Consider the following 27,316-nt stretch of genomic DNA (forward strand, 5'->3'; position numbering starts at 1 on the left):
CCAGTGGTTTGGGCTGTGCGTTGATAGATCACTATGTCAGTCAGTCAGTCACCCTTAAGTTTATATATATATATATATATATATATATATATATATATATATATATGTGTGTTCTTTTTTTATTCATCGTGAATATTTATTTACTCTATGACTATTGTCTGTATACTATATCTTGTTTCTATAGCGGAAGGGATTGTAACCTTGTTTACTTTTTGTAGAGGGTGGTAATAATTTTTATTTGAATTCACTGGAATATATTCCCAGTAAAAATGATAAACAAAAATTTTTGAAACAAATTCTTCTAGGGACAGGGGGAAAATAATAAAGTGGTATGTCTAAGCTTGAAATAAAGTATCACGTTAGAAAGCTAAAAGACATGGCAGAACGCTTGTCTGGTGTGACAGTTGTGATCTTCATAGCTTTCGGTGTTCTGACATTTATTCTGTTGTTTATATTCGCTAAAAGACAGATAATGAGGTTTGCTCTCCGCTCAAGACGTGGACCCCATGCACCTATTGGACACGAAGCTAAAAAGGTTAGTGATACTTTATTTACTTTTGCGAACGTTTTGTATTCCATGCTCGGAGACGGATCTCCCGGGACATTTCACTATCGCGTTTGGTGCTTCCACAATTGCAAAGAACCTGCATACATAGTAACCGATGATGAATTTCAGGGCGGTAAATATGTAGTTGGGCGGTATTTGCGGAAAAAAATGCTAAAAATCCGAAAATACTTTTATTCTATGCTCTTTCACTTACTCTTTTCAAAACAACCGGTGGAGATAAGAAATTCCAAATACTTTAGGAGATATCAAATTTTTTAATTTTGCAATACAAGACCTGTGTAACCATTTGACCGTCGCGAATTTTGTTATTTTGCTGTGTGTTCGTGAATGCGTAATTAATAAAACGGTTGATTAGGTCAGGTCAGTTACATTATTAATACTTTCAAACTAAGCCGACATTAAAAATAATGTGAATTAATTTTAATGGCTGTTTAGTTTTAAAATATTTATAATGTAACTGACCTGACCAAACAAACCGGGACAGAGGATGAACAGTTAACTAAAATGGTCAATTAGGTCAGGTCAGTTACATTATAAATACTTTAAAACTAAGGTGATATTAAAAATAATGTGAATTAATTTTAATTATTCTTTAGTTTTAAATTATTTATAATGTAACTGACCTGACCTAACCAACCGGGACAAAGGATGGTCAATAGGAACTCACGTAATTTTTTTTTTTACTTATTACTTGCGAAACAATATTCAAATAACAAATAAGACTTTAAAATTAGAAACGTTAAAAACTCACCTAAGTTGGAGGCGGTAATTAAACCGTTTTAAACATTAAATGAACTAAATAATCATGTATTGGTTCATTTGAATTCTGGCCTATCACAAACAATCATGTGACATTATCGAATAAAAAAATAGATACTCGTAAACAAGAAACAATGGTGAACACCACAGTCATGAATGCACTGGTATTGTGATGAAATTTAAAAATTTGATATCTCCTAAAGTATTTGGAATTTCTTATCTCCGTCACTTTTAATGAAAAGAGGAAGTTGAAGAGCATATAATAAAAGTATTTTCGGATTTTTAAAAATTTTTTCGCAAATACCGCTGAACTACATATGATGAAATTTAAAAATTTGATATCTCCTAAAGTATTTGTAATTTCTTACCTCCGCCACTTTTAATGAAAAGAGGAAGTTCAAGAGCATATAATAAAGGTATTTTCGGATTTTTAACATTTGTTTTGCAAATACCGCTCAACTACAAATTTACCCAACGTATTAATAGAACAGCAGATATTCTTGTACTTGAAATATTTTTTTAAGTATTTAGAACATTAATGAACATGACTAACACCGTGGCTAAATACTCAACCTCTGTTGGTTTAACAGTCACATAAACGAAAGAGCTCAGCATTGCTGAGGTGAGTCGAGCCCTAGCTGCGGACAGAGGCAGACGGTTTTTTCAACACGCAAATCTTGAGTTAAGTCGAAGCTGGTTTTCAAGATATCAACACCTAATGACAGCTTCGTCATGAACCCAGTCTTTTCCTTCAGCATGGAGCGCTCTGTCATGGAACAGACAACTGAGCCGTGGCATGGCAGAATGATTGTCTGGAGCTGGGTTTGTGCACTAGTATAAGCCCTTTATATCGGCCGGCATGAGAACACCAGTGTTAGTCGCCGAGGTGGTGTGGAGGGGCACCTCCAGAAACAATTTGCGAAAGCTGCTAGAGAGTAGCAGCCGCTAAAAGGCCCCTGAATTGGGGTCCTTCCCTGACAATTCTTGCAGCAGTAGTATGCTGGTCTACATGTGGAGTGCGGGCACCATGTGGATCCTAAAACAAATCATTGCTAGCCATCCCAGTTGGAGGATCCACAGCCAAGCAGTACGATTGGCCACAGAACCCGTCCAGTACATCACGTAGATGATCTAAAAGCTGTCCTGGTGTGTGAGGTGGCCACTTCTCCTCCAAGCACAGGTAGCCATCCTGACGTAGGGCCGTAGAAGGGCTGCCCAAAGTGTAGTTACAACTTCAAAGAAAGTTATCAATGTTGCCCTGCTCAGCACCCCCATATGTCCATCACTGCCGCCCCCATCAGTGGTTGCAGAAGAGGTGGGAGCCCTGGCACTTTTTCATCCATCGGAGTGGCAGGGGCGCTGTGCTTATTGCCAGTGAGGTGGCTGCGGCCTGCAGGAAGCCAGAAAACCCTCAGTGAAATGCTGGTGCATCACCAGCTGGGCTACAGGGCACCCTATCGGCCTCTACCGAGTGACCTACAAGTTTCTCAAGAAACTCGGGTGCTCAAGACCGGGATTGTCATCAAGGGCGCCTACTTTGCAATGGAGGCATCACACAGCAAGTCACAACAACCAGCAAGCAGGTGGCAAAGCCCCGAGCTGCACTACATGTTGGGCAAGGGACTGCTGAAATTGGCAGCAATGCTAGTTCAGTGCTGCCCCGCCTAGGTACACAAACTAGCCGTGGGTCGAGGGGAAGTGGCTTGCGGTATTAGGAATCTCCCACCATAAACAACGCCTAGTTCACAAACTCTCAAACCAATAATAATAAATGCCATATATTGACAAAATAACTAAAAATCTACACACTGCATAGCTGCCACCCAGCACAGATAACTAAAAATAAATGCTTGTGAATTAAATAATCGTAACATATAAAATTTAAACTGCCCAAAACGTTTACGCTTCAAATCATAAATTGTTAATTTAAAAATATCCCCCCTTCGTTTTACTATACTATAGGCTCATGCCACGGCCGAGACCTTAAAAATAAATTGAAATATGCTACTTAGCAGTCTTACTATCCTTTAGGACAAAACCTAGGTTTAATAAATTCAAATCTAACACTGGAGGTTAAGGGCGACGGAATGTCACCTGGTACTCCCGGTAGGCTCCACAGTTCGATGTCCCTGTCTGGTACTCGGCCACAGGGTCCGCGGTAGCTGTGATGATAGCCTGATGGCAGCCAGCTGTGCCTGCTCTGGACTGCTTCATTAAGCAACTATTCTGAGAGAATTTCTGAGCTATTCCGTACTGGTCTGTGTCCGCATGATGCCAATGTAGATACTCTTTTCCGTGAGATCCGTCTTAATTTCTGTGTCATTGTAGAATGGCCCTTAGCATTTTTCTAAATGCAATAGATGAAAATTAAAAAAAAGTGTCTTAGCAATATTATCAAGCAACAAAATTTACATTTAAAAAAATCTAAAAAGAAGGTAATATTTATCACAGTGTTAGCGCTGCTTCATGTGGGTGGGTCTGGCTGTGAAAGACAGGCGAAAACTGCCACCATGATCTTTCTGGTTGTGCTTTGAGAGGGGACATGACACATTCTCACATTTTTTCCATTAAAAATATTGGTTTGTGTCTGTTCTAGCATTTAAAGAGAGAATTGGAGAGAATGATTGATGTAATACCACGTATTGTTTATGAGCCACCACTTTGGTCTGAAGAGGATTCTCGCTATATTCTCCAGCCTGGGACGCAACTTCCTCCACACTACTTCAGAATGAAAGCAGTTGATGATGTGAAAATGTTAGGTAACTATATATATTTTAGTTGTTATGATCTTTTCCATGCTACCTGTTAATTTAACAAAAGCCCATGCTGGTCAATCGTTAGCATGCAACAATGTAGATAAAATTATTTTGTGAGCCTGTGTATGTTGAGATTTTTTTGGAAACTGAGATTTCTGTAAAAAAAACATTTTCAGAAGAACGTATGGATATTTTTGTGAGAACCGCATGGGTAATCAATTATTATTAATGTCTGAAATATTTTTAATCCTCCCTTCCATCCTACTTTGAAAGTTTAGAAACCAATTAAAGCATACCTATTAGCACGTACTATAATCACACCTGTCATCTGATGTATTGATTATTTACCTTCCTGGCAAGATTAAAAATGGATAAATTACTAGGTAATTAAAAATAAGTTTCATGCCAAAGCTGTTGATATTCTGGTTTTGGCTCACCTGAAGTTTGAGTCATCAATGTTTATCAGCAGTAACAGAACAGTCGTAAGATACTGACATTCCAGAGGGCCCAGGTTCAAATCCTGACCTGGACATCCAGATTTTTGTTTATCGTGGCTTCCTGAAATCACTTTGTGCTAATGCTGGAATGTTTCTGCACCATGGCTGCTTTATTTACCAATACCCTGTATCAGTAAGGCACATGGGGGGGGGGGGGGAGGTCCGTGGGGTCAGGACCCTTCCTTTCCAGGATAATATAAAAAGAAGACAGGATAATAAAATACAAGCAACTAAGCTACATAAGGTTAAATGTGATTATTTTGGAAGAATTATTGAATTCCTTAGTGTTTTCACAAAAAAAAATTATGCTCATTCCAAATTACCTCATTTTTTTTAATAATAAATGCATTGTAAATTTTCAATTTGTGTGTGTATTTGTAAGTATTTGCAGAGTACTATGTATATTTTTTCTAAAGTTTATTTGTTGCAACAGGGATGCTCACATAGGTTAACGTCAAAAATTTTTTGGTTTAAATGAACTGAATCAGTAAAGAATGTATGTTTTGCAGAACAGGAAATCGCAAAGCAAGACAGTTGTTTGGTTCGCCACCCTTCAGAGAATCTCAGGTCGTACCTGCTGACGATGCTCGCAGTGCCGCTTAATGGTTTGGGTCAGAAGCTGGTGCATCAGTTTTGTGACCTATACGAACATGCCCGGCACGACCCCAGCGACTTTGGGGATGAAGAGTACCAGATGTATTCAAAGCTCTTACTGAAGTTGTTAGATGCGTAAGTACTCTCTTTGTTTTAACTCATTGGGGATAAAGAGTACCAGATGTAGTCAAAGCTCTTACTGAAGTTGTTAGATGCGTAAGTACTCTCTTTGTTTTAACTCATTGGGGATAAAGAGTACCAGATGTAGTCAAAGCTCTTACTGAAGTTGTTAGATGCGTAAGTACTTTCTTTGTTTTAACTCATGATCTATTAGAACCGGCCTCTACTAAATCTATGATAGTTTAGGAGCCAGTGATAAAAGAAAAACTTTATGCTTTTGTCAATGAGCAATTCTACTTTAAGATTTTATTTTAACACTAGCTGAGGACACCCTACTTTGCTGGGTTTCTTTTTGGTGGTAAATAGTGGGTGTTTCGTGGCTTTTTTATTCTAGTGCATTTGAGAAAATCTAATACATTAAGTGACGGGTGGTTGGTAGTAACTGTTCGATGGCTAGTGGTCAATGTCGCAGGCCCACACAGCACTGGAGAAATCCCGAACATTTTGTAGAACACTTTAGTCAAAAATGTTTAAGGTCGACCACTTTCAACCACATTTCCCTTACCGCCACAGCTACCAACACGCGACCACCATAGTGGAGGTTACTACCACACACAAACACGTGCTCTCCGGTGTGTAGTTGTGGCTGTAATGTGAAATATACTTACAGACACATAGATCATACATACACACAAATATCAATGTAGCAACACAAGATTAGTGGAATATGAGAAATGTGTGGTGAAATGAAAACCTTTTAAGCTAGGTTTATAATCATGAGGTAACTTTAAGCGATGCTTAGTTACCTAACGTTTAACTAGTTGCGAGGAAATTGTTGCTTAGAAAGGCTGAAGGTTGGTTCTTGTAGGTTAGTTAAAACTTCCGCTTTGATTTAAGGAGCCTTACAGAAAAAGGGATATCTCTGCATTTGGCTCCAGTCTTTACTGAAATTTTTCATAAATTCATGTGAATTATTTGTAATCTGTTGATACAGGTCGAGGATGATAAAGTCGTATCCCAACAGCCGCAAATCCAGCCCTGTTCGCACACCACAGAAAAGGAGTCAAGACAAGTACAGAGCTGTGCTGGAATCAAAACTAAAGCCAGCCGACAAGAAGTGCAGCGATGAGGAGATGATGCCGGCTGGCGACAAAGACAGACCGTCTTCTTTGACGGTGGCAGAGTCGACTAAGAACAGCGAGACTTCAGTCTGACAAAAGCTGCATTCTCTGAACAGCTCAGAACAAGTGCAGGATAAAGCTATGACAGGACTGTGAAGAGAAACGGACAATACTGTTTATGTGTGTGTACTGTGCGTCCTGTAGCACATGCAGATTTTGACAGTGTAGTCTGTCATTTTGAGATATTATGCTGTTACCTTTTACATTCACTCATTAGTTTATTACCTTCAAATGAATAAAAGACAAATTTATCATGTTCTATTTAAAGTACTTGTTACTGTGGTTCATTACACTAGAACACATTCAACACAAGGACAATTAATTACTAGTTGATGTTCAGCTGATTATGTGACTATGTATTATGTGACTGAAGTGAATCTAGTCTGCCTTTTGTTTTCATTAGTGATGTTTGTGTGTTAGAAGTTAATGTGTACATAAATGATGTAAGGTAGTTGTTAACTGGACTTGGATAATGAAGGTCACAAGTATTTTAAAAGGGTGCCTAAATAATTAATTGATGTGTAGAATGTAGCTTTAACTGTGAAGATATTTTATAGCATAATTATAAACTATGAAAAAAGTATATTAGTGATGTTGGCCTGAAAAAAGTTACAGCTTTTTTTTGTTTCAAAATGCTACAAACATGTTCTCATATGGTATTGAACAATTGAAGTCAACATTTAATTGCTGAAATAATTAACGAGTAAGCATGGAAGAAACAAAAGCAGACTGTTGTACATACAGGCAGCCGGCAGTCGCCTCCCGTCTTCTCCCTCCTCTCTATGACCTATTATTAATGACAACTCACCCTGCCACTTCTGCAAGAGACTAGTATTCAGTTACCTCCCTTAACCACCACTCCTGCTAGTTCTGCCAGCCCGTAAACCTTACCGTAGTTCTCCGCAAATGGTCGTGAAAACTTAGAAAGGAAAAAGAATTGCTGTACTATATTGTGCATAACATGGTTTCTGGTTTTCTATTCCAGTTTGTTGTGTGTCCAAGTACACATTTTTACTAAACTGCAATGTGCTGCACCATGGGTAATCAGCAGCTTCTTTGTTTTCATTTCTCCTCGTGCATTGCATTAAGTTATAATGGCAGTAACCTCTAGCACAAAACAGTTATGTCTTCCATTTATGGTCAGTGGTTGGAAAGGGCTAAGTGAATAATTTTTTTTTCTTTTTTTAGGCAGAGAGTGCATTTTTTTCACGTAAGCCCTAAAAGGTTTGTGCAGAAATATTTACATGTGTATGCAAGTTGATGTGATATCAATCTTTTTTTTGTATCATACTCACTCCGCTTTATGATTTCTCGATGCCAAGTCAAGATCTTTTTTTTTTTTTTAGATTAAAAATGTTTGCTACTTTTTTTTTAGCCATAAAAAAAGTATCATTTCAGGTATTCCCCCCCCCCCCTTCCCCCCAAATGCTGGTTACCCACCAGCAATGAAACTATTGTCAATAAATTTGAATGTTGCAGTGTTTTATTATTTAAATAAATGCTAAATTCCGTTGTCTCTCAGCATACATATTATGTTTTTACAGAGAATGTACCTAATTGTTGTTTAAAATACTGATTTCTGTTGTTAATTTATGTAACATATCACAAGCAGAAAATACATTTTCCAGTATTTTATTTTACTGAAATTTTTTTTACAGTATTTAAATATAAAATATAATCAAGATCATAAGGCTTGTTATTTTTAATTTACAAAAAACGAAAGAAAAAAATTCTTGTAGTTGCTGTTTTGTCATTTTTAAAATAATATTAAAATAAATGGCAGGTGTGTTAATAGCTCTTCAAAAGCTTGATCAGGTTTTGGCACCTGCTTTTCTCATAACACTGTTTCCCAACCTAACGTAGCTTTCAAATGTGAAAATTATAAAGTATGATGCATAGAGGCACTGGAAAATCGTAAAAATGATATAGGCGCGAATAAAAGCGACAAAATGGTTTACCGACGAATAAACGCTACAATCCCGTTTTTAGAAGTAATTATTAAAATTTCCAGTAAATTTAGGTTTACCTAATATTTTTAAATAAACCATTTCTTATTATTAACGGCCTAACCTCATACAATAAAGAACATTATTTTATGCATCTTCTTACAGTGTTTGAAGATTACTTAATAAACGGTGACAATGGCGAGCCATGTAAACAATCAACACGATCTATGAATCTCGTAAATAACACGAAACACAATTTAAATACGCATAGGCTCGCGCGGAAACTTGGTTAACGGCAAACGTAACGTACGACCCAAACAAATGTAAACGATTAAAGAGAGACGTTTATTTACGTGCATGAATATTTTCACGGGAAAGAAAGTGAAAACTTTGAAGCGGCCATGTTTGCCAACGTGTGCGTGCGTGTGTGTGTGTGATATTAACACAAGCAATCAAATTATTTACTGTTAAATGACAACTAAAATATAAAAATGCATTAATTTAAGTTTACAACACACGCAGCTTATATTTGGCAACTACAAAAAAAAATTACGAAAATCTACTTCAGCAATGTAACTCTATGCTTTTGTCGCTCATTTGTTGAACGTACCTAGTTTTTTCCTAATTTTCAACCCGAAAAAAAAACGGTAATCTGTGAAACTAAAATATTGCACTGCTATTCACAATAAAATTAAGGTTATTAAAGTCGCTTTTCTGTATCGCGTTCAATGCAGTTAGAACTATAAAAATTATATATACAGTATATGTATATATTTTTTTTTACCATTATGGGACGGACAAAATCTGTTACCATGCTTTCACGTGCAGAGCAATACAAGTCGCACCATTTCTATGTTAGTGACACGAACATACTTATGTGCAAAGCTTGCAAGATCCGCATAAACTGGGAGGAGAATTAAAATTAAAGCTATATAAATGCTACGAACAGCCATTATAATCGCTATTTTCCAGTGCCTCTAATGATGCATACCCTCTGTTTAAAAATCATACTAAAAATTCAAGGCCTGTTTCCACAAACATTCTATAGCATGATTGCTCCTGCAGCAAAAATCAAGATGTAGCAGCAGAATGTATCGCATCAAATGTTTGATGGTGAGATTCTTAAGAATTACATTTTCATGAAAATGGTGTTATGTTTTTACAGAGGTTTTTTGGGATATACAAGGATAGCTATTCAGAAGTGAAAATTTGAAATTAAAGTTGCACCTTCATTTAAAACGTGTGGTCACTCGGACGTAGCACAAACTTGCTTATCCACTTGCAATCAAAAAATCAAAAAAAATTGTTACCTGACATGTTACGAGGGTAGAAAAGTTACAAAATAAAATACTGTTTACATCTTATTCACTCACAAGAATCTACTAGGAGGGAGAAAAGCAAGAGCACTCGCAGAAAGATGAGAGGAAGGGTTACATGGATGTTGACAACTGCTAGTCATTTAAACAGAAAAATACCTTTCTTTAAATTCTGCAGCATAGATAGAGACCCTATCACACAGTAAAGTGTGACACACAGAACATTCTCACACGGAGGTTGTGAGTGTAGATACAAAGGTTTTTTTAAAAAAAAAAAAACTCCAGCTAGACATTCGTAACATTACACACACACAGGTAATTACTTAAATTTTAATTTAATTTGTTTAATATTACTTAGTGCTCAGATGGTGTATTTTCTATTAGAAAACATTTAAATATGGGGTGGTTCAAGCAGTGTATAAGTTACATAACTTGTGCACTGAAAGTTTTTTTTTCCTATTTCTATTGACAGTGAAGTATTCTACAAATCATTGGTAATATTGCAGAGGATAGCACTTGTGCACCTTTAGTCATATATAAAATGTAAGATAATTTAAACGGGTAATATTTATCTATGGATATTAATGGTATTAGATTATTCAGTTTAATTTTCTAAATCCATGTATTGATATCTAAAAATTGTTCATATCATAGTTTTTGGAATATCAAACAAACAGAAAATTTGTATTCTGTTTAAATATCTTTGGTGTTATAAATGCTTAAACTGTAGTAGTTTCTTCAAAAAAATAAAATGTTTGTTTGGAACATAAAATAAGAGAATAACAGAAAATAATAAAATATTCTTTTAAAAAGTGAGTTGAATTCTAAGACTGGTAACAGCTGGAAGTCAATTCCTGCTGTGAATTAGAAAGAGTTATTGAAGTTCTATAACCAGCTAAAATAATATTTTCACTACGAATGAACTTGAAGAGGTATAAATGATTTTAAAGGCTGACAAAAATAATTTTGAGATTCACTTCGGATTCAATTGGAAATTCTATTTAAAAAAAAATCTTTTTTTCTTCACTTTATTTAATTAATGTTCAGCTAAACTTTATCCATTATTTTTTTGCGTAGATTTTGTTTGGCACATTAAACAAGCATTTGTACGTACATAATTCTAACTGCTTTAGTTACTGCTGGCCACCAGGCATCCTAGCAGGGATGACTCTCATCCACACAGATGATTTCTTGAAATATTTATTGTGGCGCAGTGTGATGATAGCTTTACGGAAAGCAGCAGCATATTGAGAAGGGACTGTATCACTTGTCTGCATCTGGTGCAACCATTCAATCACCTGTAAACATGTGAAGCGATTATGGTTAATATTATTCCCAGCGTACTAGCTCAAGTATGTCATAGTTAAAGACCTTTTTGGATGAACAAGAAAACGAGAGCTAAAATCCATACAAAGTAGGTAATGAAAAAAAAGAGCACGTGTAACACATGATAGAAGTGAAACTGCTTTGGCAATTCAACCTCGAAACATAAGTATATTGTAAGGGATAAATTGACACAGAGAAAGAAGACAATTTTCTAAAAATAACACATCACAGGTTTTTTTTTTGGCTTTCATTTTTTCTTCAAGTATTTAAGAATCGTAACCTTTTTTGTATTTATTAGAAATTTTATTTAAATAAAAATTATTGAATAAACATGAATAAATAAAATTATTACTCACTTCAATATAACTGCTCAGGATATCAATAATTATTATTAATCAATCATAATTGTTTAGTTAACAATAAATATTACTCACTGTTGTAATACTCACACCATAAAGAAAAACTGTGCCATGTTTCTGTTTCTTCAAACAATTCTGCCATTTGGAACATGCCAAATCTCTGAACTAAATATGAAATTCATAACAAATAGTGCTACATATACGGGAAATGCAGAGGCTGTCTCAACAGCGCTTTCTACGCTGGTGTTTGAACAAGGAGAAACACTAGTAGCAAATCTAAAATTCAAGGCCTTCACAGCCGATGGTAATAAGATATCTATATCTATTTTCTGAAACAAGTGCATGCACACACTCTGTTTCTTATTCTTTCGTTCCGCTAACTCTCTCGGTTCTTTTTTTTTGGGGGGGATGGGAGACGAATCATTGCAAAAAGAGAACAAAAATTAGTCCAGTAACATATACATATATAGCATAGTGCTCTCTTTATATCTCTTTGGTCAAGAACCTATTCTCTGTCCTTTTTTATATCAGAAACTTGTCACAACAATGTTTCATGAAAACGTTGCATTAAAATTCAGCCAAAGAAGTTCCACTTAAAAAAAAAAAATTATGTGCTAGATAGGTAAACTACAAAACACCTGTTTTAGTTTTATTGATGAATCTCACAAATTGTGGCTGAATGGTGCCACGCTAAGCCCTCTTTTGTGAACGTATCAGTGTATGCTCTGTTTAAAATAAATATCACTTTATAACAGACTTCATTTTGAGAGATGTATCAGCATACATACAGACTTTGGCAGTTGAATATTGTGACATAATAAATCATGCAAGCACAGATTCAAATAGATATAGACTAGCTAATCATGTAACAGTGTTATTATATTTTTAATTTTATAAGAATGTGCACCTGCTAAAATGTGAAATTTTGCTGAAGCACCCATCAAAAAAGGTGAGGACTATTTTGAAAAGAGTGTACTGATATTATTACTATTCTTTACTTCAGCTGCTCTCAGCACTAGAAACAGCTTAGTCTATACTCTACTGTTAGGGACAAGATTATATGGTGAATTGCGATAAAACGAAAATAGGCCTGTGCAAATATTCAAATTTTCGGATACAAATAATAAACTACGTATTTTGCGGTTCGCGAAAATTTTCTTAATCAATCACAATATAATCAGCATTTTTAATCAAAAATTTAACTCAGATCGCAAAAACTGATTTCTTTTAACATATTAAACACAAGACACGTAACATATTTAGCATGAAGGCTGTACCAAATTGACGTACTAAATAGAAATATTTATTTTTTTTACTTTCATTTTATTTTAACTGTCATCAGTAACTCATTTTTACATTACAGCATTGGTAAATTTTTTCAAACAAATAATTACTTGCAGATTTATTTTTATTGTTCTGAGTACATATGTAGTTAGAAATGCCCATAACAAATTATTATATCGTAAAAGAGTGTCATGTAACCGTTTTGGTGAATTAAGAATTACGAAACATTGAAGTGTCACAACTGTTTAATAATATGCTGTATGTATGAATAAACAAAATTGGTAAAAAAATAAAAACAACAACTGTTTTAAAAACCAAACTGGTCCACGAATAACAAACCGTGGGACGCACCTGGTCGGTGATCTCCGCCCACTGGTTGGTGGCCAGCAGGGCGCGCAGGGCCTGCGGGAAGAGCTGCAGCCGCACCTCCCTGGTGCAGGCCACGCTCTCGAGGGTCTGGACCAGGCAGTCGTGGCCCGCCATGACGACGACGGCCAGGAGCAGCACGTCGCACAGGAACGTGACCGCCTGCAAACACTCCCCCTGCTCGCGACAGGCAGAACCGCAGTCCTTCCTAGCACACACTGTCGCACCTGCGTAATTAGTTTTAGAATGAAAACTTTAATATGTATTGACGCTACAGCACTCTCATGTTACAGTATTTTCAGATAATATGCATGTTTTCATCTCGCTCTTAGAATGCAGAGTTACCTTTTTTTCTCTCTGTATATCGGGAACAGTTGTATTTGCGTGATCAGTGACGAAAGTATTTGCATTAAAAAACATGATTAGCGTTGGGCTTATTCCTTTTCCGGAATCGGTCGGTTCCAGGAATCCAATGGTTTTGGAATAAAAGGCTGGTAAATTCTCCAGTCATTCACCTATGGAAAAACTTTAAAATTACGAGTACAATATTTCAAGGATATCAATGTATACCTATTTATCAATATCAGCAATTAGGATTTCTGATTAATTTCTTTTCAGTCTGATTTTTAACTGAGGGTTTTGCACTCAACGTAATTACAGTTTTGTTTGGTAAACAAAGTTTTGAAGGACAGATTTTGGTTACAAATAAGGGGTTTGATAATTTATCATGTTTTTGTTCAATATGAAATCAATCCAAATAGTTGGAAATCTTTTCAATTAATCATAATTTCTCATATGATACACTAACATATTTAATTAGCTGGAAACCATTTAATTTACAAACACCACTTTATCATACTAGACAGCAATTTTTCGTAATTACAATTGTTACTAAAGCAACAACTTATACTAAAAGTAAATAAAATTCTCTTGTTCGAAGTGGTGTTACAGCATGGCTCTAACATCCATTAAATTAAATCACCTAACGCACTTTTATCACAGTATTAAAATACACAAAATTTATGTAAATGTAAACTAATTTATGTAACTTTTATTAGTGCTTAATGCATTATAATAAAAGAAACAATGATTTGAGTATTAATGTGTCATCAGAAACAGCACTGACACACACATAAATTTATTTTGAGTTTTCAAAAACCTAAATTAATCTATACTGCTGTATCTTGTACACGACATGTATTATCATTTGTAATTATTTTATGAATAAACATTCTCAATTGTAATATCATTTTAAAATACAAAAAAAAAATATATATATATCCAATTTGATGAGGTATTTGATAAGCATATCTTAAGGAGTATGGAGTCTGGTGGAATCAAAATCAAAGAAACCAATCCTAAATATCAGAACTTAATTAGGTATTGGAATACTTATGGAATTGACCTAACCTGAAACAAGCACAACACTATATGCCCAAAAACAATTAAAGCAACTCTGATGCTGCCAACCAAACACTATTCTGTAGTGTTTTAATAATTTAAGTAGTCCAAATACTAGTTAAATTTAGCCAAAGAATAATTCCACTACGCATAATTACTTTTCCTTCCCATATAACAATTTTTTTTTCAAAAACTTGAAATAGTATTTGGCAGTACCTACTACATAGTAAGTGAAAATACAATATTTACATTTTATTGGCCATCAATGCTGATTGTTTTGTATAGATTGTTGAATTAAATATACTAAATAGATGCAGAAATTCATGAATTTTAATTCTGCACACCAATATGAATCATAATATACTGTTTATTTAGAACCTGTAGCAGTACTGTGAACAACAGTACTCCTTGCATTATCATGAGCATAAATTTACACTTGTGTACAATAAATGAGTTAGGTTCCATTGTACAGTTGGCAAGTGGTCCAGTGACTTCTCTACAGTGATCCTTGAAGTTGGGTCATCTGGTCCTGCCCTTCGCCATTCAAATCCCCCCTTCCCCGTAAAACATAGCCGAGCTACAAGCAGTGGACTCTAAACTTACATTGCTCACTGGCTGAAAGCAGAACCTCTCACTCAGCAGTTGGCAACAGTGGTCTGACCTTCCCGACATGAAGCAGCAGCCAAGCCTATTACAATTGCTTGAATGAAATGAGTTTTACTGCATACCTGCTGATTGTCTGCATCAGTCTTGCTAGTAATGGTTGCCTGTATCTGTCCAATGAGCTCCAGCGACCAACGGCAATGAGTGTCATGCTCACGACTGTTCGATATCACGTTTGCAATGCACTTTAACACATTTGACTGCTCCCTAAACACACAAAAAGGTACAGTAATTTTTGACCATAAAATTTCAAAATGTTGTACCCAATAATAAATTAAGAAAGTAGTGCATCCCCTCCATGAACAAATTAACACATGCACACTTGACATGCAGATATTTATGTAGTAGTATATGTGAACCTGAACAAATGTACCATGTAAATGGTCTCAAAACAGGATTCGAAAAAAAATTTTTACATACCTAAAAGCACAAAATAACATAGACTATGAAGAAAATAAGTAGGTACATACAGATAATGTAAAAAAAAATTATGTGTATATATCTCACTTTTTGACAGCTTTTCACAAACCTATTTTAACTACGTGTGTGCTTGCAAGTGTGTGTGTGTGTGTGTGTGTGTGCATGCACATGTGTGTGTGTAACATTTAAAAAAACACACACACATATATATAAAAATATAAATGTTAAAATACTTTTAAAAAATAGCTGCATAAGCAGCAGTGCAGTTACAATGTTGTATGCTTTAATTAAATAATTGGTATTAAGTAGAGTAACTCTGATGGCATTAATTATCTGAATAGCTATATTTTCACGCTTTTATGTTTAGCCACAGGATGAGATAAATGAACTTAGCTGTTCAATATCCTATCCATCCACTTCCAATCCATTCTAATGTTTGGCTGTGAATAAATATTAATGTTATTCTATGACGTTAACTTCAATTTTATTTTGATTATCGGAAGAAATAATTTTTTGAGTGTGCTTTTGTTATGTAAGTGAATTCAACACTTAATAATTGTAGCTTACAAACACATATAAAGAAACTAAACATAGATCAATTTAAGTAATAAGCTATGAAAGAATTTATACAACACTGAATGTTTGCTGGACTACATTTCATATCATGAAAAAAAATTAATCATTACTGCATGTTCCTAGGAGCATTTACTGAGTACCTCTAAATAAAAACTAATTATGTTAACTTTTCAGACACATTTACAACTCCCAAAGTTGTTGAAGATTGCTTTGCATTGTTCAGAACAGATTGTCATCTTAGCTGGGACAAACTGATTAATAACAACATACTAAGAAAAATATGCATCACAAATTTTGAATCTTTTTTTTTTTTACCCTAGCATTATTGAAGTAGTTTATGATATATCTTTTAAAGAAATGCAATCACGAATCCACTTAGGGCCGATCACTTTATCATTTGTATTAAATAAGATAAAAGTACTATATAATGAGTTTATAAGAGTGCTGGAGGAAGAGTGACTTGAAGTCACAGTTTGAGTCATTTTACCAAATGGGTCTGTTCTACAAGCTAGAACAGTGTGTGAAGCCATTTGTAGTGTCTGTATATGTTTTATCAGTATACTCAGCTACGGTCTAGTACAAGCTAGCGTGTTACCCTGGCAGACCCGCTGCAGCGTCAATGCATTCGTTGAGCCAGACGAGGGGCACTTCCGAGTCGGCCCGCTGAGCGAGCGCCCCGCGGATGCCGATGGACTGACGCAGCTTGGCGGGGGTCACCTCCCACCACACAGAGGGCGACGTCATGCGCTCCAAGTACTTGGTTGGCATTTCAGCCACACACTCCACATACGTGGGGAACAGCTGCGACAGAACGCAAACCACACCATCCCATCCTTAGTTTCTTACTCGCATGCATCTCTGAGAAAATATGACCAACTGAAACACGGTTATCATGACAAATGACCAGAATTGTCAGATACTGCTTTTCTTTACAAAAAAAAATAATTTTTTTTAAAGATAATAAAAAATTCTTCATTAAAATAACAATTCCCTAATTCTTTTGGTATATAAAAAACAATCATATGCAATGTTTTTAGCATACAATATTTTCTACTTTTTTAACCAATCAAACAGTTGGGAAAAAAATTTTTAAGATAAAATTGCAAATGTAATGGAATTTATTGTTATTTATAATCCCACTTTTAAATATCCAATACTAAATAATAATGAAAATGAAAAGTAAAGATTATTTCACTTTTATGTTGGCTAAAATAAAATTTTAACTCACTTTGAATTGTGATCTGTTATATTTAAGCTAACCACTTAATTAAAGGCATTTTATAGTCTAAATCACCTGATATTCAGATGTATCACATTCAAAGTCCTTTGGTAAACAAGGTTCATTTAAATTCAAGATACCCCGTTTATTACATGTCTCCTGCACACTTGTATCATTGAATATATATAATGTATAGAAGTCGCGAGCCCAGGTTAAATGTTCTGTCCGGTTTCTCAGAAGAATTGTTGTAGTTCCAAGCTCCGCCGCTGCGATCGCTTTCATCGCTGTGTATCGGCCGTATACGCCCCTGGCGGTATTTGGCAGAACTAGGTTAACCAGCCCAGTCGTGACATCATTCTTCACCCCCCCCCCCCCCCGCCCCACTTGCGTAAATCCCAGACCCACGATTCAAATTACCCGGCAGGTCTTATCAGCATCGTTAGGCGACCTTGAAGAGGAGCTTCCCTTACCGTCGTTTGAGAATTATGAAATCCCAAAAGAAGCTAGCCACGGAAATCACTGAATGATGGGATTCTGTACCCGAGTGAAGTGAAAATTAGCTATTAAAACTTTGTATTGGGCCAATAGTAGTGTTCCGTTCAAAATATGGTTTTATTTTAAAAGTAAAATACTTATTTAAACTATATTTCGCGTTTGTACAAATTTACTTTTAGATATTGGCAAGGAAAATCAACATACCTTAAACAACCTTATCTTATTCAATGTTATCTATTAAGTAGTAAAAGGGGTAGATATTATTTTTTAAAATAAAAAAAATATGGAACCCACTAAATCAGAATTGGCTATATATATATAATATTAAAATACGCATATTAAACTTTTTTCTGTAATAAAAATTCAGGATGATTTTGGTTTAATTGGTTTACGTATATTGCTATATTTTCTAAATCACATAGAAAGGGGAAAAGAGTACATCATTGAAAATTCAAAAATTTAGTTTAAGTAATCCTAGCCATACCAAAAAAAATCAATATGCGAGATAAGAAATTTGGTAACTGCTCTACATTTCAAAAAAAATGCATTGGTTTCATGAATACTGAAATGTATGCGTAATAAGGCATATTATGTTATTATCCTAAGCACAGTGGCGTAGCGTGGGTGGGGCGGAGGGGGCGGCCCGCCCCGGGCGGCAGCCCGCGGGGGCGGGTCGCCGGTGAAGCTGGTTGAGATCTGATCTATGATTCATTCATTACATGTGTCAGACACACTATAATGTTCCATTTTTATCTAAAATTTTGCGCACCAACTATTTTTTAATATTTATTTAAAAGAAAAACTGCGAAATCACTGACAGAGCTCTTTATAACGTTTGTTTGTTTACATACGAACGGCAACATCGCATCACGCCGCGCCGCCCGGCGCGCGCGAGTTGAGTTGAGCGGCACTCCTTATTATGTTAATTACTCATACAAAATCTTTTGTTTCACGCGTCGGCCCGTGTCGATGCCTCTCTTTCGCACTCATTGAATTCAGTACTACGCATTGTACTGTAAAGTTTGACCTTAACCCAGGGCAAACCAAACAACTTCCGCAAACCGGGACACAGTAAAACTCCTATATTGCCCCGTACCGCGAGCGCAGGTAAACCCCAAAAAATATTAAAACCCAAACTAATAGCAGGCTTAAAAAATACTAATAAGGTTGCGAACAGTGAGAGGAGGCAGCAAGTTAAAAAGACGCAAAATTTATATGACAACATTTAATAAATAAATATATTATAGAGGTATTTGAGAAGCCCTCAATAGAAATGAATTTTATGTTTATTATTTTACTTCTTACCTCTATGACTTTGTCTTAGTCCTGTTATGAATTATATTTACCAGTATTGTATCTCTATGGTCAGGTCAATTTGGTTTTACTCTTTAAGTATTTTCATGTTTTATCTAAGTAATAATTTTATGAAATGTCTTTGCAAACATTTGTTAAACTGCGACGAATAGGAAATGAGCTTACACCTTTTAATATTGTTTTTGGGTCATTACTGAGGAAAGAGTATATGTGATTGGACGCTCGACTGCGCATATATTTTATTTAAAGAATTTAGTATTTCCAGTGTGATTTCGGAGTGTGTTCAATACAGAAATCTCTAACTGTTTAAAAAATTGGAACTTGAGTTTTCTGTTCTACTATCATGGGAGAAGGATTAGAGAGAAAGAGCTCCGTGATTTAGTCATAAATGAATGTAAGAATATCACGTAAAACATTGGTACGACGACTGAATAGCTAGAATCTACGTGAAATTGATGATTTTATAATAAATACCGGAACTACACAATGAAGAAGAGGTAGTTACCGATGTTCGAAGCTCTACTAAAGAATCGACGACGACGATAAGTTTTGACTAACAGCATAAATAGAACTGTATCAACGACGAATTAAGAAGAAAAGAAGAAAAGGACTATCAATCTTCGAGATGGAAGGAGTTCGACAGCGGTAGACGGCATCGTAGACGGTGTACCGGAGGACATCATCCTTCTAGACGACTCCAGGTGACCGACGCCAGTCCTGCTGGAGTACCAGCAGCACGAGAGGAGGTGCATCGAGACGGAGACCCAACCAGCGACATCGGAGGAGAGTGAGATCTAACCAGCAACATCGGAGGAGAGACAGGGGTTCGGAGAGTTTTCCACAGCCTCTTGGTATTGTCACGACGCGACGAGGTTTGTTTGCCCCATCCCCGAATTAACAAGAACAGCGAGAAGTTACCTGTCCTATTTTAATGGCAAGATATCTTAAACTATGATGTTTACGATCAAGACCTAAGTTGAAACTCGCTAAAACAACTTAATACTACTTAACTACGTAAATACTTGTAGCTTGTACATACTGGACCTGGTTAACTGACATTGATCAGTAATATGTACGATATCAAAGTTAAAATCTGTTAAAGTCATTAATTGTCTTGAATGTGTAAAGAATAGTCCCAGGTCCAGAAGTCTTGAGACAGTTTGATCTACCGAAAGAGACTGAGCTAGTAAAAACAAAGAAAAGACTAATTTGCCAGTTAAAATGTGTTTCAATAATATTTAAAATATTGACTGATAACCAAACTATTATTCAGTGATACAATTACGTAAAACGTAATTAGTTCTGAAAGACATTTAAGTATAACGGATATTGAAATTTTGTTTAATGAAAAACCTATTTAAACATGAATAATTGTCTCAAAGGTATTTGTATGTTGCTTGCTAATCATTGACTCTGTCACTTTTCATGTTACAGTTGGATATGTTGCAAAAGAGTATTGTCACCCATACAACCATGATTTTGACCCTAGTAAAAAGTTAAATTTTCATTATATTTTATTTTTCCGATTGATAACCATACTTACAGATCATGTGTATGTTAAACCAGATAGACAGAAATATTTAGCTTGGATTGTCTTGAAAGAATAATTAGTTTTTATTACACTGAGATCAGCAGTCATAGAGAAGTTAATGCTTTTAAACACACTACTTATATTTGTTGATTTTAAGGTCAGAATACTTACACCAAAGAGAAGGAGACATACTGCTAAGGAATTATACGACATTTTATTGTTTGGTATTCACACTGAGTCAAACTACACCAGTACATACAACTTGAGAATAATTTATTTTCACTATCAACATAACAAGACATATTTTAGTTAATATTCTGTAGAGGTTAGTAGTTGTGCTACATACACAATCACAGCACTAGTACTTTATAGAGTTTTCACGGCGCCCAACTAGACCACATTTTACATTATAGATATTGGCATTTTAGGAAATATACTCCATAGAGTAATTCTGAAAACACTTCAGAATATATATATATATATATATATATCATAAAATCGTTTCATCACAAATAGGCGCATCCATCATAAAATACATGCCCTATTACTACTTATAAAAAATAGCTATATAATAATACTAAAAAAATACTTTAACAATTCCCCCAAAAAATTATAATTTGATCATATACTTCGGAGCTCCGAAAATTAAATATAATTACCAAAACGGCATTAAAAATATATAAGAACATATTAATACAAATACAAATATAGATACGCACCGGGCGTATCACCGCTGTAAATACCAATTAACATAGGCGAAATCTAGCAAAAAATTGACACACCTTAACATGCAAATTAATATACCAAAAATTTAGCAAATTACAAATTATGGGTTTACAAGCCCTTCTCAGTTAAGTCATTTTCTAACGGTCGACGCCTTTTTTCTTCTAGGTCTGGCAGGGATTGGGTGAAACATGCTGAACGTAAATTCCTAGTTTCAGTTTTATTAGTCCGTTAATTTAAATCCCAAAAATCCACAAATTATAGTTCCGCACCAGGGGTCAAAGGGGCAATCCTTGTATTGTTTTTCTTGCAAGCTGTTTGGCAATTCCGGCTCTAACTTCGCATCTGATGAAGGATTCAACAAATGGTGGAAGCTAAATACAAGAATAGGAGACCATGAAAATAGCCTGGGCCATGAACAGAGCTTCTTGAAATGGAAGGAGTTGGAAGTTCGCCTGAACTGTAAAGCAACCATCGATCAGAAACAACAAGAAGTTTTCGAAAGTGAGGAGAAGAAGTGGAGGGATGTACTGTACAGGTTGCTGAATATTATCCAGTTCTTAGCCAAACAGAATCTGGCCTTCAGAGGACATCGAGAAGACATTCGAGGAGATGATAGTGGCAATCGCGGGAACTTTCTGGAGTTAGTGCACCTCCTAGCTAAATACGATCCTTTTCTAACGGAACACCTGACAAAGATAAAGCTGGGAGCAAGAGTCTCAGTTTCGTATCTATCTCCAGAAACCCAGAATGAATTTATAAACTTACTGGGACAGCAAGTTCGATCCACCATCATCCGTCGTATTCAAGAAGCTAAATATTATTGCGTAATCTTCGACAGTACACCAGACATCTCCCACAATGACCAAATGAGCCAAGTTCTGCAATACGTACATATCGAAGGAGAAAAAGTCGCCGTGGTAGAATCTTTCATTGACTTCTTCGAACCAAAAGGAAAAAATGCAGAAGATCTCAGCAACGATATAATCGCGAAGATAACATCAGACGGACTGGACATACAGAATCTGAGAGGACAGGCTTATGACAATGCTGCCACAATGTCAGGGATCCACAATGGAGTTCAAGCCCGGATTAAAGCACTGAATCCGAAAGCTATATTCGTTGCATGCACAAACCACTCACTAAACTTGGCTGGGGTACACGCTGCTTCTGAATCAGTGGATTCCGTGACGTTTTTGGAACTCTGGAGAAGCTGTTTGCCTTCTTTTCCGCATCAACTGTTCGATGGAACGCTTTGGTTGCCGTCACAGGTCAAGCAGTAAAACGAGTCACTGAAACGCGCTGGAGCGCTAGACATGTAGCTGTCAAGATGCTTAAAAATAAGTTTGAGGTAGTTCTTGAGGTACTGGAACAATTAACAGATTCATCTCAAACTTCCGAAACAAGATCGGGAGCCAGTCTTCTCCTGACAGCCATGCAGTCATTTAACTTCCTAACTTTTCTTGGCTTTTGGGCTGCAGTGCTACCTGAAGTAGATGACGCACAGATTTACCTGCAGCAACGAGGACTAAGTGTGGATAAGTGTGCTCAGAAACTCTGCGCTTTGAAAACCCTCTTAGTGGAAAGTAGAGACCGTTTCGTGCAAGAAGCAATTGACTTTGCTAAGACTCTCTGCGAAAAACTCGGAATCGAACTCAAAACGAGAAGAATTCGCAGGAAAAAACGCATGCATGGCGATGAATCTTCTGAAGATGCAGCTTTGTCTCACGAACAGGAAATCCGTCGAGAGATTATCGCATCATTAGACAAGATCATTCAAGAAATGACGACTCTATTCCAGCAAATTCAAGAAATATCGGACAAGTTTGGATTTTTGATGCCAGCGAAACTTTTGGACAGCAAGTTCGGGGATCTTTCCCATGTATTAGAAGACATCGACAAGGACGAGTTTCAGATGGAGCGGAAGCATCTTCAGCAGTTTGTTGTTGTTGCCTGTTCTGAATCAGAGGAAGATATAAGTTGTAAAGGACCACTGGAGCTCCTCCAGTTCATTCAAAAACTGAATCTCGGAATTTCGGTTCCAAATATAGTCATCTTGATTCGTATATATTTGACTTTGGCGATTAGTGTTGCAAGTTGTGAAAGAAGTTTTTCGAAGTTGAAACTAATAAAAAATTACCTCAGATCTACTATGAGCTCCGCTAGACTATCAATTTTGGCTATATTGTCAATTGAACAAGAATTGGCTGTTAATGTTGATTTTGACAAAGTTATTTCTGACTTCGCTGCTCATAAGGCCCGTAGAATCCGCTTGTAAAACCGCTCATCCTATTTTAACTTCAATATAAGGTACCTCATTGCATGTGAAATTTAATTTTAATTAAGCACCTATAGAATGGGGGCGGCAAAATAGGTCTCCCGCTCCAGGCGCCGAGATGGCACGCTACGCCACTGCCTAAGCATGACTATAACTAAAAAAATTACAGTAATTTAAAACGATGGCAGTCTTAACATACAATAAGTGCGCGAGTCTTAGTTTATTTTTTAATTGGCTTCTTCGTCAGATGGAAAAGAGTTAAGATTTCATCAAGGAAAAATATATTCTCAAAGTCACTAAACCGGGAGATAGAAAATAAGTAGGTTCTTAATTTTAAATAAAAGTTAAAATAGGCTTACGCTAAACCAATTAAAAATAAGTCGTAAAAATATTTTTATTTATTAAATATGTTCTTTACTTGACAGTTCTTTGTGTATAATACTTCAATAATCTTTGGAATTTAATACATACTTTACTTAAAATGGTAGAATATCAGCAATACCCGGAAATTACGTGAGCAAAGCCACGGGTTATTAGATACACTTTTACTATAAAATAAAAACAACTATACTTTTGTAGTTCACGAATGTGATATTTTGTTTATTGCTTCACAACATTCATTTGTCAGTCTCAAATTTCATCGTACCACTTGTCAGAAATGTCACCAAAAATGAGAGATAGATATTTTTTGACGAATTTCAATTACGAGGAAACCTTTCGCAAGACTTTTTTATTCGCAGTAGTCACTGGGACACCATTAATTTAAATCCACTAAGATAATAAAATTGTATGTATAATGATTTGTTTTTGTATATTTATATAACTTCCCAACCAATTTTTAATGATTTTCACGTGAATAAAAACTTGTAAAGCAATTTAATTAACTGTGTCATAATACTTCTGATTAGATGGAAATACAAACTTTTCATCCGTATTATACGATGATAAAATATATTTATTATTGCAAAATAATATTCACTGTTCAAATGCAAATTTAAATAGATTATTCATACATGTTTCCTTTTAATTAATGGTTTAACATAATAATTTTTAGTATAAAATCCTTTTTATCTTGTGTTAAAATGGGTTGCTAAAATTAGGAATTATAAATATATCACTTACTAAGTCCGTGCACAGATTTACACAAAACAGCAACGTAGATAATCTTTTTTGGTAGTTTCTAATTTTCTGCCCTGAATAACATGAATTTGGTTGAATTCATACTAAAGTGAATTTTTTGAACAACTTAAATTGATGTCATAAATAAATATTTATTTTATATTAAAAATCCACAAACTGTTTTTAAAATATAATATTTATCACGCCAGATGAAATAATAAACAAAAAATAGCTCTTATATGTTGTCTGTGTTTAAAGAATTGTATTATATTTCATGGAAATAATATTTACCTTTCGGTTATTAAAATAAAATATATTTGTATTCAAAATACTTGCGCATCGTTTTTACGAGCATAACTTGTGTATCTAACCTCAAAGCAAGGAATATAAAGAGTGGCAACTCAATGCTATAACACAAACTCTTATTTTCTTTGGAGATCCGGGAAATGTGCGTTATTTATAAGCAACTTAACATAGTAAATCGTTAACTTTTCAGATCTATGTTGGCAAAATTGATTTTTTTTGTGGTCATTCGTTACTGGGAATATTCACCATATAACGTTTAAGATTATTTATTTTGAATTACGAAACAACCAAAACATTATGTAAAAATTCTTCATCTTATGTTAAAAAATTTATAAACTGCATAGCCACAAAGTATGACATCATACCATTAGTTTCAGTTACTAATAACAACACGTGCACGCGTTTGAACAGTCATCGCAGCCATAGTTGTTTCATAGCTACCAAAATCATTCAACGTTGTCAAGAATTATTCCAAATTATGTTTTACCATTTTACTCAATGCGCCACTCCGTTAACACAACATTTTATAAATTCTGAACTACGAATGTCAGTATTTTTTTTTTACGTTATTACGTTTAAGAAATTTCTGTAGTTTTCTTATAATTAAAACTTAATTTTTGATGTTGGCATCTTTTAACCGCACTTTTTTTTTCGGTGGCCGTACTCCTCCAATTCAGTTGCGCCCGCCCGTATCTAAGCGCTCGGATTTCCTCAAAAGGCACCGCCTCTCGATAGAGTGAGACAGAGAATTACGCGCACGACCTTGAAAAAAGCGACGCTACAGCGCTCTGGCGTGGAAGCTGGTAACTACGAGTACCCTCTTGTGGAAAGAAGAGCTGTCTAGCGGCGGAGCTAACAACTACCACAGTTTTGGATCCGAAAATTGGAATAATAAATCCTATCCCCTCGCGACTTCTATAAGTTATATATATTCAATGCTTGTATTAAACTGCAGCTTACAATCAAGGTCACATTATAATTGATGCCATTTTATATTGAAGTTTATTCTACATTTTAATTCACCCTACTTTCAATGAATCTAAAATTTATAGTATCCTAAATTATACAGCATCTGATACAAAAATTCATGTTTTTAATTATTTTTAATGTTGATACCATTACCAAATATTCACACAGCCCTATACTGACCTCAGAAAAATTACAAATGAAAGCATAATTCATTATTCTATAACTGATTTGGATAAATTATTTATAAAATATCACCAATTTTGGATTCTTAAGTAAAATCTATATTTTACACTTCTGAAATACCAATCATGCACTTACCAGGAATATCAAATATTCAAAAACTTTCCTCATACAGTAGCATCTCATTTATCTAACTTTTGCTTATCCGACATTCCGTATTATTCAAAGTCTCACTAAAAAAACTCTCCAATCTGTGGCAAGAACTGCATATTGTGAGTGTGAACTTAGTCTATTTTTTGTTGTTCCCGAATCAAATACAGATAATTAATTACCCTGACTTTTTTACCCGTAATTTTTTTCTATTTTGTTGTAAAACATAGTTTCATGTTTAATAAGCTTTTTCTCAACACCTTCTAGTAAAATATGAATATGAGGTTCAAAATGTGTAAAATTATAACTTCGTTTGACGTTAAATAGACCTTTTTTTAAAACATCCCGATTATCCGACTTTATGTCCGTCCATTTATTTAGAATAAGCGAGACACTACTGCATCACCATGACAGCTACAAAGAAAGGTCTTCAACATGGCATTCTATGGTTCAAAAATTTCTGTAATCCAGTACCAATCAAGTGAATTCCATAATCTGACTTTGGTCATCAAGTGATGCTGTCATTTTTAGTTTACGTTCGATAATCTGGCACAAACGCTAGTCCAGCACAGTCATGAACCTGAACCTGCAGAATACAAGACCTTTCACTGTATTATTTTTTAAAGATTAATTTAAGTTTTTATAGGTTACTAGCTGAAGTACCCAGCATTGCCCCTGCTTTACGCAGAGTGAAGAGGTTTCATTTATGCATTTAGGGGGATGGGAAAAGTAGGTTTGAAATCTCAGGTAGACAGTGATTTTCCTCTTACTTTGGTCCAATGTTAACTGTATAAAATTTTACCAAACTCTAATCAAACTATAGGTTTAATTTAGATAGCAATCAAACAACCAAACATTTTTTATATATTTAGAACCTTTTATTGCAAGACTGAAGGGTGA

At 35.3% G+C, this 27,316-nt stretch overlaps 2 protein-coding genes across 6 annotated transcripts in view; one reads left to right on the forward strand and one right to left on the reverse strand.

Moving 5' to 3' along the window:
• The first annotated feature begins 146 nt into the window (after positions 1 to 146).
• On the forward strand, positions 147 to 8,110 carry LOC134532954 (protein C1orf43 homolog). Its single transcript, XM_063370035.1, has 4 exons — positions 147 to 535; positions 3,924 to 4,086; positions 5,090 to 5,309; positions 6,289 to 8,110. Exons 1-4 carry the CDS (start codon positions 332 to 334, stop codon positions 6,506 to 6,508), a joined length of 807 nt encoding a protein of 268 aa, XP_063226105.1. The 5' UTR covers positions 147 to 331; the 3' UTR covers positions 6,509 to 8,110.
• A 1,519-nt stretch (positions 8,111 to 9,629) lies between these two features.
• LOC134532951 (focadhesin) overlaps positions 9,630 to 27,316 on the reverse strand; it is a 62,342-nt gene continuing 44,655 nt past the window's right edge. For all 5 annotated transcript variants that reach the window (XM_063370027.1, XM_063370031.1, XM_063370028.1 and 2 more), the window contains 4 exons: positions 16,728 to 16,933; positions 15,202 to 15,343; positions 13,058 to 13,234; positions 9,630 to 11,035 (listed from right to left, as the gene is read on the reverse strand). In XM_063370027.1, the coding sequence (XP_063226097.1) occupies positions 10,871 to 11,035; positions 13,058 to 13,234; positions 15,202 to 15,343; positions 16,728 to 16,933 (690 nt within the window). In that variant the 3' untranslated portion in view covers positions 9,630 to 10,870. The remainder of the gene's footprint in view (positions 11,036 to 13,057; positions 13,235 to 15,201; positions 15,344 to 16,727; positions 16,934 to 27,316) is intronic.

The sequence above is a fragment of the Bacillus rossius genome, chromosome 6 (assembly GCF_032445375.1).
Source record: "Bacillus rossius redtenbacheri isolate Brsri chromosome 6, Brsri_v3, whole genome shotgun sequence".
NCBI classification, from domain to species: Eukaryota; Metazoa; Arthropoda; class Insecta; order Phasmatodea; family Bacillidae; genus Bacillus; species Bacillus rossius.